The 21,451-nt window shown below is 39.4% G+C and overlaps 1 protein-coding gene across 1 annotated transcript in view; it reads left to right on the top strand.

Moving 5' to 3' along the window:
- Positions 1 to 1,863, top strand: part of ARHGAP15 (Rho GTPase activating protein 15) — a 493,308-nt gene extending 491,445 nt beyond the window's left edge. The window contains exon 14 of the mRNA XM_067472779.1: positions 604 to 1,863. Within this exon, the coding sequence (XP_067328880.1) occupies positions 604 to 787 (184 nt within the window). The 3' untranslated portion in view covers positions 788 to 1,863. The remainder of the gene's footprint in view (positions 1 to 603) is intronic.
- Positions 1,864 to 21,451: the final 19,588 nt, after the last annotated feature.

Here is a 21,451-nt window from a genome sequence, read left to right as displayed (position 1 = left end):
AATGTGCCAACTGTACCATGTAATGAACATCTGTTTGTGCAACTGTTCTTTAGGTATGGCAATGGGGAATTTTTGTAAGCGCCAAAGTCCCAAAAGTGCCTTAACAGTATTAATAAGCAAGTAATGGTAAAATAATAACAGTCAGCACCTTTAAAAACTAACAACAACAAAGTGTAGCATATGCTAGTGTTCTTCAAAAAAGCAATCTTATCCCAGAGATAGGCTTCCTATGAATCCAATAACATCAGGACAGTTAATTCAATGGAAATAATGTGATTTTTGCAAACCAACAATCCACTCCCTCTCAAAAGTAAGGAAAAGGAACCTGTCTCAGTCTTACCACAAAAAGAAGATGAAGGGTTCCTATGAAGAGGAAATCAGTTGCTTGCGCCGTCTTGGATCCAAAAATATAATCTTCATAGAATTTACTTTTATCTACCATATGGCCAAGCTTATATATTTTAATACTAAGACCAGGAGCTGCAGTATAATTAAATCTCTGCAAATCTCTAAAATCAAAATATTGCTGTGCTTTGTATTCAATTACCTTTCTTTGGATGCTTCTTTTTTTAAAAAAAAAAAACCTCTTTTTTTTCCTGACAGGATAGCGGCAAAGGAGAACCTGAATCTGATGACGCCACAGAGTTTAGGAATTGTCTTTGGACCCACCCTCCTTCGACCTGAAAAAGAGACTGGATCTATGGCAGTCTACATGGTTTATCAAAACCAGCTGGTTGAGCTAATGCTGAGCAAATGCTCCACGATCTTCAGTTCTGAGAAAGACTGACAGACTAGGAATGTTATGGAATATACTCACATCTGTCTTGAGATCTAATATTTTTACATTTCTGTAAACATCTTTCTGAAATATTTCTTTTTCCTTCTAGTGACAGATGCCTCATTTTGTGAAAACCTAATGACATTTTTGTCTTTACATTTCCAAACATTGGAGTAAAAATATACTGTCAACATTTGCTTATATGTACTCGGGATTAACCCTTTCCGTGAGTCATTCTCAGCACATTCTCCCAAGCTTTGTCGGTTTGTATTCCTTTATTTTACAGCTGGGATTTGACAGTATGGCCAAATTCAGATGAAATATTGCTTAGAGGCATATGCAGGGGTGCTCCCAGGCAAGCAGGGTTGAAGGTTAATGGATTTAAATGGGGGTTTGGAACAATTAAACTGGTACTGATAATAGTCTATCACTTAAAATGTGATTTTTAATGTATATACCTGCTCTTGTCTTGGAAATGATCAGAACCCACAGAAGAGTAATTTCTCCTTGAGGGAAAGTCAAAGGATCAAATCTTGCCACTGATTTTCATGCCACTTTCCAAAAACGGGGACAGAAATGTTGTAAAGTTTCTGTTTTAAAACATAAATATGAAATTAACTGCTGAACCTCATCTTTAATGAAGCCACAGCATTGCAACAATTGTCCAAATGCTCATATTAAATACAAAATCCGTTTTGACTCTCCATCACTCTATGTAACTTTGCTCTTTCCTTATCTATGTCATGTTTGGGAGAATTCTATATTATGTTCTCAAAGATGCTTTATTGGTGAACTGCATTAAATTCATCTAGAAAGAACTTTTTCTAAAAGCCTTTTCATATGCCCTTAGGATTACTTGGCTAGACTTGAATCAATTTATACATTTGATGGTTAGTTTCAGTTGTCATGGATAAACAAAAGGGTAACTGTCTAGAATATATCAAATATTGTTTTATTCTGAAATGTATGTTTCCAGCTATACATATCCGCTACTCTGTTTTGTAAAAGTATTCCACTGATAAAATGTAGACTTATGTTTGACAGCTTTTTAATCAAGTTCAAAGAGAATAAATAAAACTAATCCAGTGTGGTAAAAGAGTCTGCCTGGTTATCGATTTGTTCATAAAATGAAAAATAAACCATGTAAACAAAATGTGTGAAAAAACAAATCCAGAAGCAAATATTTTGAGCAATTAAAACCCCTCAAAATACAGAATTAATGCATAAATCTGCTGTGTGAGAGAGATATGTCTAAAGTATCAAATCTAATAGTTAGGAATTACAATATCATTGTTTGACACCATTTTACAGTCTGCTACATTGTTAAGTAGTGGAAGTTGTGCTTTAAAATGATCATAAAGGCGCAAATAAATATTCAAGGATGCTGCTGTTTCATTAAACAAGTGCAAGTTCAAAGGGAAAATATACAGAATCCACAAGTGCAAAAAGAACTGGGCTACTGCGGAATCAAACACAACATAAGTGTTTATCACACTAAAGAATCAATCCACTTTCTGCAGAATTCTGGGGTGTGAAGTTTAGGGAGGGGACTTTAACAGCCTCACTAAACTACAAACCTCAGAATTCTGCAGGAGGCAGAAACTGGATTTAAAGTGGATTCATTCTCTAATGTGATGAAGTATATAGAAAGGAAAAAGAAAACACAAAAGTTGTAGCTAGTCGCAATACTTAAAGGAGCAAGGGTAACACTTGGAGAACCCTATAAGGAGCTGTAGTGTGAACCAGTCTCAATCCCAGTCAAGCTCCAAAACCACTGAAATGCATCTCTGTTGACCAAGTAAAGTTTGGTGATTGCTGAAAGGATTGTAACTGGTTATGTCTATTACACTGGCCAACACACATTTTGATGCTTCAAATGTTAGCCCTGTTTCTGCATATATTTGACCTGCTGGCTCCAAAAATTGCACTACTTCAAATCTAGTTTTTGGGTTCAGAATATATGCCATCTACCAGTTGCCATCTGCTCACCCAAAGAAAACTATGATCACCATATCTATGAAACTAGAGCTGATGCAGTCTATCCAAAGCAATTTTCTGAATCAGCGCCCAAATAACCCTAGAACAGGCCTAAAAACTGAGACATCAAGATTTGTTGTTTTTGTTGTTTGGCTGTATTTAGTTTAAGAACCTAGGTCTATATTATAATTTGTTTTACACTATCCTGCAACGTTTTACACTGCACGGAGGTACCACCATAGCAGCAGCCTTTTGGATGAAATGACACAATGCCCAGAACCAGGTTTTTGACCTGCCCCTGGAAATATGCCCCCTCCTAGAGTTTGGTTATTCAGGAGGAAGGACAAACTGAAGCACCATAGAATTCAGACTCTGGATTTTTTGTGTATTTGAATTAGGAAAAGAAAATTGTGAAATCGTTGATGTTGACCATATGTTTTTATTGTAAATAATCTTTGAGAATGTTTTTCTTCCACATCAGTATGAGGCTAGAAGTATGGTTAGGACAGAAAAAAAATAGTTTTCCACACCTTTATCTCATTTAGCAAAAAATATTCTTTGACAAGCAAAATTACATTTAACAATATTTTCACAATATGTGCTATAGCTCTAATTTGGCAGGAGCAGTTCCACTTTATCATCTGTTGTCCCACTTTTTTAGCTGCTTCATAAAATGTCCTGGATTCTCACTCCTCTCACTTTCCCATTTTGTCCCCAAATTACTTCAGTTCCTCTAAACCGAGTTCAAAGTACAAATAGTTTGCACAAAATGAACTCAATATTATTTCATTCTTGAGAGTATGGAATTCATAAAATGTGAGTTGAGAATATGTCTGTTTCTCAACTATAGAGGAGGCCACATACTGTACAGTGTGACCACTTATCCAAAGATACAATATTCACAATTTCATTTACCCATGTTCCAAATAATCCCCCCCCCCCCTCAAAGTGCTTGTGGGTCTCTCTAGATCCTCCTGTACAGTTCTATGATATGCTTCTGGCCCAAATATAGTCAACATATGTTGTTGTTGTTGTTCATTTGTTCAGTCGTTTCCGACACTTCGTGACTTCATGGACCAGTCCACGCCAGAGCTCCCTGTTGGTCGTCACCACCCCCAGCTCCTTCAAGGTCAATCCAGTCACTTCAAGGATTCCATCCATCCATCTTGCCCTTGGTTGGCCCCTCTTCCTTTTTCCTTCCATTTTCCCCAACATCATTGTCTTCTCTAAGCTTTCCTTTCTTCTTATGATGTGGCCAAAGTACTTCATCTTGGGCTCTACTATTCTTGCCTCCAATGAGCAGTCAGGCTTTATTTTTTGAAGTATTGACTGGTTGGATCTTCTCGCTGTCCAAGGCACTCTCAGAATGTTCCTCCAGCACCACAGTTCAAAAGCACCTATCTTCCTTCGCTCAGCCTTCCCTGTGGCCCAGCTCTCACATCCGTAGGTGACTACGGGAAATACCATTGCTTTAACTATGCGGATCTTTGTTGCCAGTGTGATGTCTCTACTCTTCACTATTTTATCAAGATTGGTCATTGCTCTCCTCCCAAGAAGTAAGCATCTCCTGATTTCCTGGCTGCAGTCTGCATCTGCAGTAATCTTTGCACTGCCTCCATGTTTTCTCCCTGTATTCAACATCATAGAGATCATTATTAACTATGTCAACATATAGGGATCATTATTAACTATGGTTTCAAATGGTCACAAGGGATCTTGAATAATACCCCTCCCCAAGAATATAGGGGCCAAATTGTACTTCTTTCATTGATGGCATCTCAGCAGATAGGAGATAAGAACTTGGAAAAGCCTATCAATTGCATTATATGGTTTGGCCCAGAGAACTCCACAAAGCAAGTCATTTTATTGCCGATTGTGGAGGAGGTGGGGATATCTAGTCTAAGACTGCTGTAGAAGATAAGTATGGAGTATGGAAGATCTCTCAGATCAACGTTGTTTTGTTTTGTTTTAAGTTTTCTGGGAGAAACAAAACTGCTTGATTTGTTTCCAGTGACTAAACTGACTTTGGCACATAGCAACAATTTAATATATACTATGTATGCCAAACAAAATATGGGAGGTCTAAATGCTATTTATTAGGAAATGGAAAGAATATGGCCATCTACATTTTAATTCCTGCTTCTCAATCTGCAATTCCTAAACCTATATGAGAATCAGAAGGATTCCTTGATAAGCAAAATTGCTATACTTTAGCATTTGCCTTCCTCAAATTTTTGCAACACATTGATCTAGAAAATCATTCATGCATGGAAGGTGCAGGTGAGAACATTTGAATCTCAAATAGTTTGGCATTGTAATACTTTAAGTAGTACATTTCCCTATATGTACAGCTGCTCAAGGACTGTGATCTGTTCCTCTATGCCCCAGTATTGGGTCAATACATCGTTGGAAATTGCGGTAGACATTCTGCTGTGACACCTCAGTTGTGGAATAGCTTCTCCTTAGAGAACCAAATAGTGTCAATCTTGGTGTCATTCCAACCTCAAATTAAAACATGATTGCTCATGAAGGTCGTTGGACCTAATTGATTTCATCCAAATCAGCATGTGTGAATAGTTCTAAAATCATTTAAACTGGTTTTAAACTGTGATGTTTTAATTTTATATTCTTTGTTCAAATTGTTTACTGTTTTGAATAGCTTCAAACTGTCCTCCACCCCACTTTGAGACCCTTAGATATAAAGCAAGATATAAATATTTGAATATATAAAATATTTAAAGGAAAGTGTGCACTACAGATGTATATATCCAGTGCCATCAGTTTGCCTGTTAGAAGGTACACTAGTTACTTTGCAGACTTCTGTTTTTTAATCAACCTCAATCGAAAGAGATACAGGACAAAAAAGAGATAGTTTTAGTAAACAGAAAAACAGAGAAAAACCAAAAATAGCAGATTCATTCCTTCAAGATAACTTTATAAAGTGAAAGAAAACAATCTTGAATATGCAGTGATATCAACTGCGGTCAAGTTCTTGCAGAAATAGGGTGTTTTTTTTTTCTTCCTCCCTCTTTTTTTAGACTTATAAAACCCAGTCCTTGAACTTGCTCCTTCTCCACTTCTCATTAGTCATTGGGAGTTGCTTAGATGGCTGCAGGCAGGATTGAGCCTACAGTTCTGCTAATGAGACAAAAGTAGCAGTTTACATTCCTATACTAATTAAATATGTGATATTATAGTTAAGATTGCTATTTGGTCTAGTAGTGTTATGATAGTACATATGATTAGTATTGTATGGCGTAGTGAAGCATGTTATCTTCACAGCCATCAAGCACACAAGTGGATCCTTGAGAAAGCCACATGACACAACGCTTCTTTTGGTCTGTTTTGCATGTGTGTTATGTGAAAAACACTGCCTTGATGTAAAGGTGTGATTCCTCATCTCGTGTCGAATGGGGGTGTTTCATTCAAACTCCAGTCATGGAATCATCTTGTCTCAATGTGCAGTAGCCTTAAGCATGTAGGAAGCTTTATAGCTCATCATACATTTTTATTCTTACTCTAACAAGTGTAACATATTACCTTGTTGTGTTGTATCACTCTGTGGTCTCCAAAGTTTATTGATATCATGGAAGGGCATATCATTGGTTGTTATATAACTCTGGGTGTCCTTATGATCACAACCTCATCTTCTCAGTTGCATATCATATCCTTCCTATGGTTTGACTTTTGCAGCCACTAACATGGATTAGAATCCTGACTTTTTGCTAACAAAGTAGTACAACAGACTTCCAAGGTCACCTAATGTGAATTAGTGAATACTTCTAATCACTCCTTTGTTCTCCTTAAATCACATCGTAGAAGGCAATCAGTTTTTTGCCCTCATAAATATTTATGGACTTCACCGGCAGAGATAAAATAATGATTGTATATCATTTTGCAGGGTATCACCCCAAAAGAGAAGAGGTATCATATCTTCCCACTATGCCAACCACATTGTTATATTTGTTCCACATTTTTCCATTGCATTTTCCCCACTCCTTCTGGGTTGGATCCAAAAGGGAACACTAATTAGAAGGAAGTATCTTGAATGACTGTGTATGCGTGCATGCTTTCATGTAACCTTGCCCTTTATGTTGACCCCATGAATTTCATAGGGTTTTTTTCTTAGACAAGGAATACTCATGGGTGTTTTTGCCAGTTCCTTCCCCTGAAATACAGCCTACAGCATCTGGTGTTTGTTGGTCTCCCACCTAAGTACTGACCAGGACTGATCCTGTTTATTTCAGAATTGCTTGCACATTACTCAAAGAGGCAGAAACAATGCATGACCAAAGCTATGACAAAAGTCACAATAAGTGTGTATAAAAATCACAAATGTATGTATGTAGGAATACCAATTTAAATGTAAGTGTTGTTGTTCATTCGTTCATTCGTTTCCGACTCTTCATGACCTCATTGTCTCTAATATCCTTCCCTCCAATGAGCACTTGGGCTTTATTTCCTGAAGTATGGACTGGTTGGATCTTCTCGCAGTCCAAGGCACTCTCAGAACTTTTCTCCAGCACCACAGTTCAAAAGCATCTATCTTCCTTTGCTCAGCCTTCCCTATGATCCAGCTCTCACAGCCTTAGGTATACCATTGCTTTAACTATGTGGATCTTCATTGCCAGTGTGATGTAAGTACTTGAATTTAAATAGCAATGCCATATATCACAATATTAGAGTTGTCAGCTCAAGATCATCCTAGGTTTTCAGAGATGTTGGCATGGATCCCATTGTTATCATTATGTTAGAGAATTTGCACCCTCAACTATGTGGAGGTGACCAAAGAAAACTGAAGACTTGGAACCAGGCCCTTAGATTGGACAACTCACAGATAACAATATGTGTGACCTGTGTGCATGATCAGCTTTTTGTCACAGAATAGTAACCAGGGTCTTGCTTTGCTTTCTTCAAATCTTTGTTTGGGCTGCACATGAGTAGAAAACTGCTCTTGAAATAGAAGGTTTCTCCCTGTAAAATACAGCTGTGTGGGACATATCTAGTGTGTCTGACAATGGGAATGGAATATGTCTGCCTTTGCTGCTTCAGGGGGATAATTTTAAAAAATCTCTTGATCTCCATGTAAAGATCTCAGGGCAGCTAAGTAATTTGAACAAGGTAAGAATAACATTACTTTTGAAGTCTGAAACATATTAAACAATTGAACCTGTTAAAAACATAAGTTAAAATGTATTAAGGTAGTTTTTTTAAAAAAATAAATAAACTACATATATGTGAGGCTCAGATAAAACCATGGAGGCCCCAAAGATCTCTTATGTTCTCCCACAGAACATATTCTTGACTAATGGGGTACAGAGAAGGGTCCCTTCAACAGATCCCAGTTTTTGACTGTGCAGTGTTAGTTCATCAATCTCTAAAACAAAGAAGAAACATTTTTAAGGAAGCAAATATCTGTGTTCTTGCTGGATCTGACTATGACCTAACTAGACTAGCCTCTATGAGCTCATATGGAAAGCTATGGAGGAGTCATCCATCTCCCTTTCTCCAAGTAGCACAACCTCTCTAACATTTTGCATATTAAAACCAGGACATGGCTGGTGGGCAATGTGAAAAAGTTGTAAATGGCAAAGAATGTCCAAGCTGCAGCAGTTTACTTTTGCCTGAGCCTACGAGGGCCGCTTCCACACAGCTGAATAAAATCCCACATTATCTGCGTTGACCTGGAATATATGGCAGTGTGGACTCAGATCAAAGCAGATATTGTGGGATTTTATTCAGCTGTGTGGAGGGGGCCCTAGTAGGCTCAGGCAAAGACAAGAAAGACTCTTACCCCTCCTGAGCTTATATGTTCAACTCAGTTTTTAGCCATTAAAGTAAATTGAGGACAAACGGGGAAACGGGAAGGAGGAAACAGAAACTGTGATATTTTAAAAGTAACTTTAAAGCAGGGCAATAGAGTATTAATTGGGACTGTCCCTGCCAAATTGTGTCAGCTGGAGATTATGAAGTAATAAGGAATACTGGGAGAGAATGAGAGAAAGAGGCTGGTGCAGTAAGGAAATTGTAAGACTCTGGATTTCATGTCCTGATGAGAGAGGCTCCTTAGCTGGGAATATGTATTACATTCATAACTTGAAAATGTAGTAAGTCAACCCCACTGTATCAAACCTCTCTAAGTAGGAAGGGACTGATTTGTTTTATCTCAAAAGCAGTAATGGTGGAGGGGAGGAATGTAATGGCTTTAAATATAAATGCAATGGAAGCAGAATCATAGGTACATTGTTTCTCCCCAAACTGCTTTTCCTTCTTAGCTGCCATTCCCAGTGAGCTTTTTTTCTCTGAAACCACAGTGTTATACAGTATTTATGCCAGCTTGTGTTTCTCCCCCTCTTTTTTCTTCAACTAGTAAAATTAAAAAAACTTATTAAAAATGTATAAGGACCTTAGAGGTTCTGTGCATATTCAGTGGTGTGAGTGTCTATGTTTGGATGAGTGAGAGAGACATCAACAATAAATGAGCTAGCTAAACAATAAAGGAGGATCTCTTATCCTGTGGCACAACGAATGTTTTATTAATACATGGTTTCCTTTCTTAGTTCTGATATAAGCATGTTTTGAAGTTGATTGCTGTGGGTTTGGACAGACAATGGGCCACTCGCAATGCCATTCAAAAAGAAGTACCTCTTTTTCTGAAAGGGGGCGGGAAGGGCTTCTGATTTTGTGTGTGTTAAGGACCTCATTTCCAACCAAAAGTTGATGGAGATATCTCTCTTCTCTCTTTTTGGCACTGTCTTCTCTCTTCCTTTCCCTCTCCTTAACCCACCAGATTGCTGGGAGGGACTTTGAGAAAATGACTTACTGAGAGCTTTTGAAACTAGGCTTAGAGCTATCTCAGAAGTACCAGCAGCTCATCTCTATTCCATTTCATAGAATCATCCTTCATCAAAACAGAACAACCTGAACACTTTTGGAAGCATAAGGTTGCCATGCCTTGCCATACTGCAATGTCCGGGGACAGAAGAAACCTATGCCCACTTGGTAACAGAAGTGACAAGTCAAGATCATTGGAACATTATGGCATCAAAAAAGCTTTATTGAGTATACCATATTGTCAGAATCCTTTCAGTAATATACAGTAGCATGTTTCTATGTTGTGTCATCCAATACCTCCCTATGCAATGTTTTCCCTTGCCTTGCTGTAGCTACTGAATGGTGTCAGGCCACAGTTCCCACTCATCCTGACTTTAATGGTCACTTACCGACCATATGGAGAGCATTGGATCATGCCATCAGCTCAACTGGAAGCATTTGCCTCCCCCCCCCCCCCAATAAGAAGTTCAATCACCATCAAATAAGATGTTGGCCCAATTGTTTTTTTAACTGATTTCAGCCTCACTAAATCATAGGTTCAAAAACCCAGAGTGCCCCAGCTAGTTCCAGAAAGCCAAAATGGGACACAGATGGGTAGAAGACAAAAGCAGAAGTCTTTAATTCTCAGTGGCCAAAGTAGATATCTGCAGGGCTAGTGCTAAATGATCTAACATACCCCAACTGTGAATACATAGGTTTTTTATAGCAGTACAGAACAAACTGAAAACTTTTGTGCTTCTTCTCCATTGGTCTTGGAAGGTGCTGGCTAGGATCTGCACCTTCATTGCAGGAGGCATGAGTCTGCTTCTGCCTCTGGACCAAGTAAAGGTGAGGTGGGAAATTTAATAAATTGTCATGGTTCAGTTTGAAGTTTTATGTCTATTGGGAGTCCTTCCAAGAAACTGGGTGCATACAGTTGGAATACAGTTTGATGAGTGATTGATAGGTCCTGATGCCAGCTAAACAAAGGAGAGGTTGGCTGTTGGACAAAAAGCACCGTTATATGCAATGAAAGATTCCCAAAGGGGGTCTGGATAGGTGCTATAGATGAGGCAAGTTCCCAGGAAGAGGACAATAAAGGGCATTGGGCATCTTCTCTGACCTCTGGTTTGCTCCATTGTTAGGCATGTGGGGGCATTGTTAGGTAATTATCATGATTTGGGACATTGTTTGTTGAAGTCCAAGATGAAGCAACATTCCAATGAGATTCGTGAAAGATTAATTTGCAGGCAAAGAGAAAAACATTCCAATATGCTGGCTGTATATCCACAGATAATAATTCATATATTGTATATAATTCATATTGCTGGAGGGGGATCTGATTTCTCAGTAACAGTTTCATTGACAAGAAGGCAGGATGCTTCTCAGCATAATCAATGAGAGCACATTTTTTAAAAACAACAGAAAAACATTTCTTCATTTGTAACAGCCAGCTTCACTAATACCTGGAACATTAAAATCAATAGAAAACTTTGTTGCAACTTTTCTTGGATATAGCAGAGAACAATGTCCTGTTGCTAAAATAAGACCCAACTACTAATTTGACTGACCTTTGTCCTTGCAATTGGGAACAGAAAAAAATGGGCCATCCAGCCTTTTGGCTCACTCAACAAAGTACCGTATTCTAGGTTGATCACTTCTCAAAAGGCAAGGCAAATGGATCTGTTCAGCCTTCCTTGTTCTGACTTTCTCACTATCTGGAGTGGGCAATGAGCAAGCAATAATAGCATGAAGGAGGAATAGTGCTAGGGAATGAGGGGATTAATGATAACTCTCCTACAAAAGCATATGCCGTAGGAGATGCCTTACATCAGTGGTTCTCAACCTGGGATCCCAGATGTTTTTGGACTTCAATTCCCAGAAATCCTAACAGCTGGTAAACTGGCTGGGATTCCTGGGAGTTGTAGACCAAAACACCTGGGGACCCACAGGTTGAGAACCACTGCCCTACATAGCTAACACCAATTAGTTCTAAGATGTTTCCTAGATTTGATAAATCCTCCTCCTCTGTATTCTCTTCTTAGTTTTGTAAACCTTTCTGGGGCAATGGGTAAAAAACAGAGATGGATGGATGGAGATATAGTGTAATAAGTCTGAAGATATATCTACCCATAGTGCATGTCCACATGAATACCTGCTTACACACACAAAACCAAAAACATTCACGAATATTCTTGCATTCATGAAAGATGCATCATTAGTCCAATCCTTTCATTGGGTCATGTATAGACATACACTATCTCCTTTGCCCTGATATATGCATTGTTAATACAGTCAGCTGTTCCTGTTCACATGGAGTAAGGGTGCAGAACCCCCATAATAATGAAACAACAAACAAAAAACCCTGCTATTTTATTATCTTATCTACATTGTCTTATAATCCAGATTATCAAATCAGATAATCAACATTATCTGCTTTGAACAGGATTATCTGAGTCTACACTGCCATATAACCCAATTCAAATAAGATAATTTGGATTTTATATGGCAGTGTAGAAGGGGCCCAAGAGAATATCTTTTTAGGAATTTCGAATCACACTAGAAGTCCTAGAAATTCCTAGAGAGAATAATCAAATCTGCAAATAATCAAACCCATACAAATCCAACTGTTTTATAAAAAAAATAATATATTGTTAAATAGAGTGTATAGGACATTGAAGAGCCCTTATAGACCTGAAGTGCAGAGCTCATATTTGTGGCATTAATTCTGTGTTCATAAAATGTGCATTAGTAAAGTGCCCACCCTACACTGTAATGCATTACCTTCTCTCTCTTGCTTCCATCTTTCAGTGTCCTGTTAGCATCTACTGTAAGATATGATTTCATATTATATTGAAATGAGATCTGGCACTTTTGGGGTCCTGTGGAAGATGAAAAAAATGGGTCTCCAGCAGTCTTCCTCTCAGATATAATTGAAAAAGAGGCAGGCATGGGGGCATGCTGTGATTCATGCTGCCAGACAGTGATCTTGAATCATTCAAATTATGAGAATACCGAGACAGCTGTGCACAAAAAAGATGACAATTTGCCATACTGTAGTTGTGAAAATGGAAATTTCTACAGGTTTAGTAAAAAGGGCGGGAGGGGGTGGAAGCACACAGCCTTCTCTAGTTTAACCTGTGATCTTCCAGTGGATTTACTATCTCCGGGAACTATGAGTATCTTTTTCTCCAATTAGAAATTGGATGGACACCTGCAACTGAACAATGCTATAGATAACATGTTTAATGAAGCATCAGACCTCCAATGGTTGATTTGGAAGCTGATTCATATATCAGCTGTGGCTGATCCATAAATCTTCCAGCAGCCCAGCTAGGAGCATATCAATGTAAGGTTTTATCTGGAAGGAATGTCTCTGATTCAGCAAATCTATACCTTCCCAGAAACTTTGGCACACTGTACAGACAAATCAGATCTGCACTGTTTTCTCAGTAGGCCTCATGGCAGATGATATGAGATGAGTGCTGGGAGAATTTTACAGAAGCATGAAGGGTGGTGTTGAAATGGCCATGACTGCCATGAATTAATATGTTCTGCAAATGTTTCCAGGTTGTCTCTTCTGATGTCAGAATGGGATGGCTATGTAATCAGCCAGAGGAGAAGGTAGATCTTCCCGTCTTCTTGCTGGTCCTGTGGCTGCCCCATCCTGACATTAGCAGATGTGACTATGATGGCTACGTTCTTGGCCTGGTCTGTAGCCAGGCAGGAGCAGTGGAGGAAGCAACACGGGCATGATTCATCCCCTTTCTCTACACTGATCAGTTCAAGGAAAGTGTGATGGCAGTGCTGTCCATCTGGACAGCAGATCAGATCAAATCAAATCCAGCTGTCAAGACTGCCTGAAGACTCAGGATACTTCAGAGTTTCAAACAAAATTTAAGTATAAAGCACAGGCTTTAAGCAACCCTGTTAGTGAATTACAGAAATACTTAACAGGACGCCAGCACTAACAATGCATATCAGCTCTCTAATCACTATCTTAATGTGCATTCATTCTTGATACACATTGCATCCTATTGTGCATTGGTTTTCATACAAAATGGTCACTTTGCTGGCTTCATTATGTAACAGCATTCCCATTCTGAACACTGGCATTGTTGAATTGCTCGACTCTATTTCGCAAAGATGTAAAGCCATAAAAAGATATGAGTTATGGAGTTTAAAATGTATTTATTTTATGTTCACAAATAACTTCAGGTAGCCCTGATCTCAATCAGGACCATTGTATATGAGTGGAAAGACTTTATATCCCCCCCCCCCTTCATGCATTCATTTTCTAGAATTATCTAGGGCTCAAAAATGCAAAAACTAGGAAAGAAAAAAATAGCTGATGTGAAGATTTAAACCTATCATAAGTAGTGGCCCAGATCCAAATCAAGGTCATACTATGTGTTTCGTTATGAAAAAAACACATTTTAGTCCTTTGTTGCTGTTGTGTGCTTTCATACATTTCTGACTTATGGTGCCCCTAATTTATTATTTATTTATTTCCAGTATTTCTACCCCGTCTACCCCCGAAGGGGGACTCAGGACAGCTTACATTTTGGCAGCGATTCGATGCCACTACAAATAAACAATTACAATAATACAAGAACCATTAAAATATATAAAGCATTAATTTAAAACAGTACATAAAGTATTAATTAAAACAATAAACAGTATCATCAGCTGTCACGCCATTCCAGTCAATTTCCAACCAAAGTGCTAATTAAGTCTACTGTCTAAAAGCCTGGTCCTAAAACCATGATTTCAATTTCTTCCTGAAAGCCAGGAGGGATGAAACCAATCTTATCTCACTTGGAAGTGCATTCCACAGGCAGGGGGCCACTGCCAAGAAGGCCCTGTCTCTCATCCCCGCCAGGCGCATTTGCGATGTTGGAGGGGAGCAAGAGCAGGGCCTCCCCGGATGATCTTACATTACGAGGTGGGATGTAGAGGCAGATGTGTTCGGACAAGTAAGCTGGGCCAGAACCATCTAGAGCTTTATAGGTCAAAACCAGCACTTTGAATTGAGCTTGGAAGCGGACTGGCAGCCAGTGTAGCTGACATAGCAGGGGGGTGGTATGCTCCCTGTATGTCGCTCCAGTTAGTAATATGGCTGCCTAAGATGAACCTATCATGGGAATTTTGGGTCTGAGATGGTTGGACTTGTCCAGGGTCACTCAATGGGTTTCCATAGCCCTGTGGAATGGAATCCTAGTTTCCAAAGTTTCAGCCCAGTGTTCAAACTACTACAGCACACTGGCTCCTTACGACATATTTAATATAGCTCTGGGCACAACTTGGCTTTGCAAGGAATGATTTAAAGGTATGTGTCTTTAAAATGTGCATTCTCTGAGCATTCTAGGTGCGTCCTGCAACCTCCCCCTCCAACTATATGCTCCTTCTGCTCTTCTATGTCTTTGTGCTGTACTTTGAGTTTCTCCTTGCTGTGGTGTTCCTTAATTGTTTCTGTTTTTGTCACTGCGGATTAAAATTTTATATGTTTCTGCTTATGTCTATGTGTATCTTGCCGTCAAGTTCTTCCAGTCACAGTACCAGAAAAAAAGAAATGTTGAGAGAGAGAGAGAGAGAGAGATGGTGAGGAAGAGGAAATGAAGTGAGGCTCTTTATAAGAAAATGAAGGGACATATGTGCTTCTCTGGGAAGACAGTGACCTAGAAATGGAAGCTGCTGTGAAAAGGCAAGGAAGTGTAAAGAGGAGCTCTTAAGAAGTGTCTCAGGAAAAACAAAACAAAGGTAAATGGAAGGAACTTTCCAGGTCTCTCTTTTGAATTTAAAAATACCATGCTTGTGTCCACCCCCCCCCCCCCCCCCACCTTCCCCCAATAAACGAATCTTAAAGTTGAAAGTTATCAGGACTGGAAACTTACAAATGACTTTAAAAAATCAGGTTTTTCACATTTGGTTTCACTTTTACACAGAAGCCCGGCAATTAAAAGAGTGCTTCTCTTGCACATAATGGATGATTAGTAAACAAGAGGATGAGGACTTTATGATAGTACTACCATGGTCAACCCACAAATAAATGAGTCTGTAACAATAAAACCAGTGCTGTATCTGGTGGGGGGGGGGGAGTTAGGGGTTCAACATCCCCCCACCCCAAATTTTCAGGTTAATAAAACCTGGTTTATTCATGAATTTTAACTGGTTAACCAAATACATATGCTAAATGTATGAGAAGTAAAAATTAAACAAATCCCTCCAGAATGCAAGCACTATCTCAAGCAAATTTTGACAATAGATTCACATTGTCATTACTTGAAGCAATAGCCGATATAGTGGAAGCAACCAAGTTGGCCCACCCATAACTGGGCGAGGAGAAGATGTGAAGACCCTCATGAAGAGGACCAGACTTGGTGGGGGGCAGTTGACAAGGGCAGAGCTGCAGGCTATTTACGGCTGCTCTGCCCCCCTCCCCACTGTGCTCTTTGCTTCAGCATGAGGTAGGAGGTAGGTTCCTAATGGGGCATTAGGCCTTTTTCTACTTGCTCCCCCCTCCCTTTTCCAGAGAGTAGGGTTTCCATTGCTATGCCTTTGCCCTAGGGAAACACCCTACAAATTGGGCAGTATCTGCCCTTGGCGTGTATTAGCAGAGATTTCCCAACAGGGAATAAGGGCTGGGCTGGAGGTTTGGGTAGCTGCAGAGGGCAGAGTTCCCCTCCTGGGTTGCCTCAAGGAAGGCACATTCTGTAGCAAAGGAGGTTTATCCTCACTCCCCCACTTTAGAATAAACTCTTACTAAGTGGTTGCCTAGGTAAGTCACACTCTTTCTTCAAGCCTCAAGTCATGATTGCTAGGTCACAGAGGAAGGTTGCAGAGAACTTCCTTTAAAATAATGCTTAATGAATTGTTGCCTGCATGGCATCACTCTCTCTCAGCCCCAGGAAGGCTCAGGCAATTCCACTCATTAACTGTGTCATCACATACGGAGTCCTACATTTTATTGCATGCCTCACATTAGGAGTTAAGCTTTGGTCTCATGTTCGGCTTTAAATCTTGACATTATATTGGGAGGCTTCCATCTTGTTCTAGGCCTCGTGTTCAGCCTTATAGTGGATAAACTCAATCAAGGAAGCCACAGTCTTGAGTTTGCAAGAGCTGGGCAGGGCTGTCAATGATAAGGTGATTTGGAAATTTCTAATCCATAGGATGAATCAAATTCAACTTGACAACAATTGAAACAACAGCAATCAAGGATGTAGACAGTTGTTAGCACTGGTCTTTCTAAATGTATCAAAAATGTATCCCGTGATTCACATGGATTTCAGCTATACAAAAAAAATAGAGTGATAATAAAGATTCTTGTGATGCCTGATTCTTTGCAACCATATTCCTGATGTTTCAGGCACCTTTTAGTATCCCAAGGTTGTCCGAACGTATCTCCCTCTACGTTCCAGCTTGTAGTTTAAGATCTACTGGGGAGGCCCTGCTCTTGGTCCCACCAGCCTCACAAACGCATCTGGTGGGGATGAGGGATAGGGCCTTCTCGGTGATGAACCCCCACCCCCACTTGTGGAATTCACTCCTAAATGAGATTAGATCGGCGTCCTCCCTCCTTTCCTTTAGGAAAAAACTAAAATCGTGGTTTCGGCTAGCGGGCACAGTGGCACTTTGGACATTGAACTAGACCATTGGACTGTTATGATAATTGGAAACGGCTATGTGATTATATAACTAATGTTACTGTTTTTAATCTCTCATGTATTTATGGTTTTATATTGTTGTTTATTGATATTGTGGCATCAAATTGTTGCCTGTGTTAGCTGCTCTGAGTCCCCCCCGGGGGTTGAAAAGGGCGGGGTAGAAATGTTGTAAATAAATAAATAAACAAGATATTTCTTCTTGGTCTACAGTTTCCATATTTGCTTTCTTCCACCTGAATGAGCACAATGGTTGTCACAAATTTTCAGGTACAACATTCTGTTTTCCCATACAAAAAGAGTTAAGAAGGACAGAGGAGTAAAAATTAATAGCCATGGAAGAGGTGAATGAGACTTATCTAGCTCCTTATCAATTCAATTAAGAAGGGTCAGTGCCATTTATCAGGGGCCCCAATGGCACAGTGGGTTAAACCCTTGTGCCGGCAGGACTGAAGACTGACAGGTCAGAGGTTCGAATCCAGGGAGAGCTCCAGCACTCCATGTGGGGACATAAGAGAAGCCTCCCACAAGGGTGGTAAAACATCAAAACATCCGGGCATACCCTGGGCATTGTCCTTGCAGACATCCAATTCTCTCACACCAGAAGCAGCTTGCAGTTTCTCAAGTCACTCCTGACACGACAAAAAAAGTGCCATTTATTGATATCCACAACCCAGGAACCCAGCTTTGAAAATAAACAAAGTATAAAGGCATGAGATTTCATGGTCCATCACGGTGGGATTTTTCTTTAACTCTCTTCTCTCTCATGAAAAAGTAAGCACACATTCATATTATTGGCCTTAATAATAATAATAACAATAATAATAATAATAATAATAATAATACTTTATTTATACCCCGCTACCATCTCCCCAAGGGACTCAGTGTGGCTTACATGAGGCCGAGCCCAAAGTACATCAACAGTAAAGCAATAAGAAAATAATCAATACAACAGTTAAAATAAATAAAATAATAAGATCCCCTGTATGCTCATATTAATCTTTTTACCTGTTCTAGTAAAGCTGAATAATGGTGATTTTCTTGGATTGGATCCATCAGTCCCTTTGTAATTATAAGAGTAACACTCTGATTTTTCTACTGTGCAATTCCTTTCCCTCCCTCCTCCTCTTTGGCTTTAATTTTGTTATCCTCAATCGTATGCATGATTCAGAAGGGGAGAGAAATATTCCAAACTTCTCTCTTCTGTAAAATCCATGTCATATCAAAAAGGTGACAAGAGGGGGAAAAGTAATTAGTGAGTTCACAGAGTTCAGTAGAAAAGTTAAAATAGAGTAACACATTACTTTTTATGTGAAGATTTCACAAGACAAATCTTGCCTGTGTTTTAATTGCATGTGACCCTGGCAGTCCCACTCTGAAATGAAGTGCCGTAAAATTAAAGATGACAGACGCTCAAAACAAGTCTTGTGATCTTGATTAAACTACAAAGACCACACTTTCTCTGTGCTGCAACTCAGATATGATGGGCTGTTTTATTTGGGGAATTGCTTCATTAATGCTTTCTTTGACTAGACATGTTTATTATTATATTTAAAAAAAACCCGAATATGGTGATATCTTGCATAGCTAAATAAAGTCCAAACAGCACATTAAAAATTAAGAGTCTTTAAAGAACACCAAGACCTGAATAATTCTTTTCAATAAATACCCATGATCTTTAATGTGCAATGTAAGCCTGTACGATACATATATATTCTCTAATGTGGAAGAATCCATTATAACATTCTGGTTTTCCAGAGCTAGAAAGGAAGACGGAGCCATGTGGTCACACATCATCTTTCATTGGCAGAGATGCCAAATGGATAGGCAAAAAGGTCTGGGCCTGGTGCTATGCCTATAAAAATAGCTCAGGGTACAGAAAACAGGAGCAGAGCTTTGCAGAGTGCGGAATGAAGAATTATCAAGACTGAATCAATACAGAGTACACTTTTACAAACACAAGAGCAGCATCCTATTTTAATTTTTTAGAACTTGGCCCTATTCGTATGAAATTTGCCCTGCATGTCCTGTTATTTTTTGGCAGCTACAGTAAAAACCTGATAGATAAAAAGAGTCATTTGCAGACATTCCAGTTCTAAACTCCATGTTAACTCAAGTACCTGTAATGCCTCCAAATGCAAAAAAGGGCTACTCTGGGGAAGAGGGGAAAATCCTCTACACTCTTTGGGACTATACCTACCTCATATTCCACTATTCTAAAATCTTCATCATCATCATCATCCTGTCTTCCTCCTGCTGCCACTTATAATATCTATTTACACCCTGCCTTTCCCCCAATTAGTCAAGGTGGCCTGAAGTTTAAACAAAGTACCATATAGCTGGAGCCCCCGGTGGGGCAGCAGGTTAAAACGCTGAGCTGCTAAACTTACTGACTGAAAGGTCGGCAACTTAAATCTGGAGAGTGGGTGAGCTCCCAATGTTAGCCCCAGATTCTGCCAACCTTACACTTTGAAAATATGCAAATGTGAGTAGATCAATAGGTACCGTTCCGACAGGAAAATAATGGTGCTCCATGCAGTCATGCTGGCCACATGACCTAGAGGATTTCTATGGACAATGCCAGCTCTTTGGCTTAGAAATTGAGATGAGCACCACCCCCCAGAGTCAGACATGACTAGACTTAATGTCAGGGGAAAACCTTACAATATAGCCAAGAACATACAAAGGTCTATATGAAAACAGAATTAAAGTATTCATAAACAAAGAGGATTTTAGAATTTATTCTGGAGACACAATACAGAACTCTCTAAAGCCCTTTGTTTAAAACCCAACAGTTGGTAGAGGGAGATGTAACTGTCAGATAGACTAGACCTAAGCCAATAGAGCTATTGATTTTGAAGAGGCACGAATAGAGAGCGAAAGGGAGAAACATGCCAAGAGGAAGGCACTCCAAGCCAACCCTTGTTGGGAACAACTTCCTTCTGGAAATGTATATTCTCACTGCAAAAGACCATGCAGATCCAGAAGAGGTCTCTACAGTCACTTGCAGACTGACAGTTAAGAGTCTGGAAGATAATTGTACTCAGCTATGATGGTGATGATGATGAGAGCTGTTGAAAATGTATGGTACATGTAACAGCCCCACTGGAGGACACTCTGTTTCTGGACACATTTCAATTATGGGCGGCAAAATTTCCAAGGGACATGGTGGGTCCTTTCCTCTCCAGATATAACATATCTCACTATCAAAGGGGCCAATCTGTCTGAAGGCTTCTGGAGCTACAACTGGCCATTTTGAGGTCCCAATGTTTTTATGAAGTGGGGACTGGGTTATAGATATAGCTGTGGGGTGACATGGAGCTGTCAGGCTGCACTTTGTCCACCCAAAGCAATATTATAATTTGGGTTTATATCTTGTGTGCAACCTTAACTCCCAGTTTGGGAGAGGAGTTCTTGATGTGTGCCTTCAAGTTGTTTTTGACTTACTTCAACGATCTCATGTCAAAGGTGCTTTCTGTAACAAGGAGTACGATCAATTTCCTCCTCACTACCACTATATCTTCAACTCATTAAACAATAATTCATTTTACATGGCATCAGGCATCTTCAGTTTATGGATCAACCTCTTGGGATCAGAGAATTGGCCAGCATATGTTATCTATTGTCACAACTAACAATTTTGAGTTCTCAGGAAATATTTACATGAAACTTGAGATAGCTGAATGTTTTTAAAAAATGAATATGTGACCATGAAATACCTCAGAAATCACAATGTAATTGATACAAGTGGAAACATAGTCTATTGTTAACTGAGCTATGAAAGCAGCCTGTTTAGTTACACATTTACTTAAAGCTATTCATCATTACACTGAGGTAGTACCATTCTCTGCTCAGTTGCACACAGATCACTGAGAAATCAATGAGGTTTAAGTGTGCATAACTGGGAGCATGGCTGTCTCCAACAGCTCTAGCTAGAGTGGCATAATCTTTTAAACATCTGAAATCTTAGACATTCAGTTGTGTTATTCTCATTACAATTTGGGGAAGGTCGTTACCGTGCATGACTATTGTTTAGAGAACATGTGTCAAATGCAAAACTCAAGAGTTGAATCTGGCCCACCATGTCATTTGATATGACCTACAAGGCTTGCAATGCCAGGGCAATGAGCTTACATTTATCCAGTTTTACAATTACAAACAGCCCTTTGAAGGCAACCATAAGGCTGATGTAGGCCTTGGAGAAAATGACTTTGACACC

Source organism: Anolis sagrei, chromosome 1 (genome assembly GCF_037176765.1).
Source record: "Anolis sagrei isolate rAnoSag1 chromosome 1, rAnoSag1.mat, whole genome shotgun sequence".
NCBI classification, from domain to species: domain Eukaryota; kingdom Metazoa; phylum Chordata; class Lepidosauria; order Squamata; family Dactyloidae; genus Anolis; species Anolis sagrei.
The sequence above is the reverse complement of the archived record's forward strand: the minus strand, read 5'-3'. Positions and strand labels throughout refer to the sequence as shown.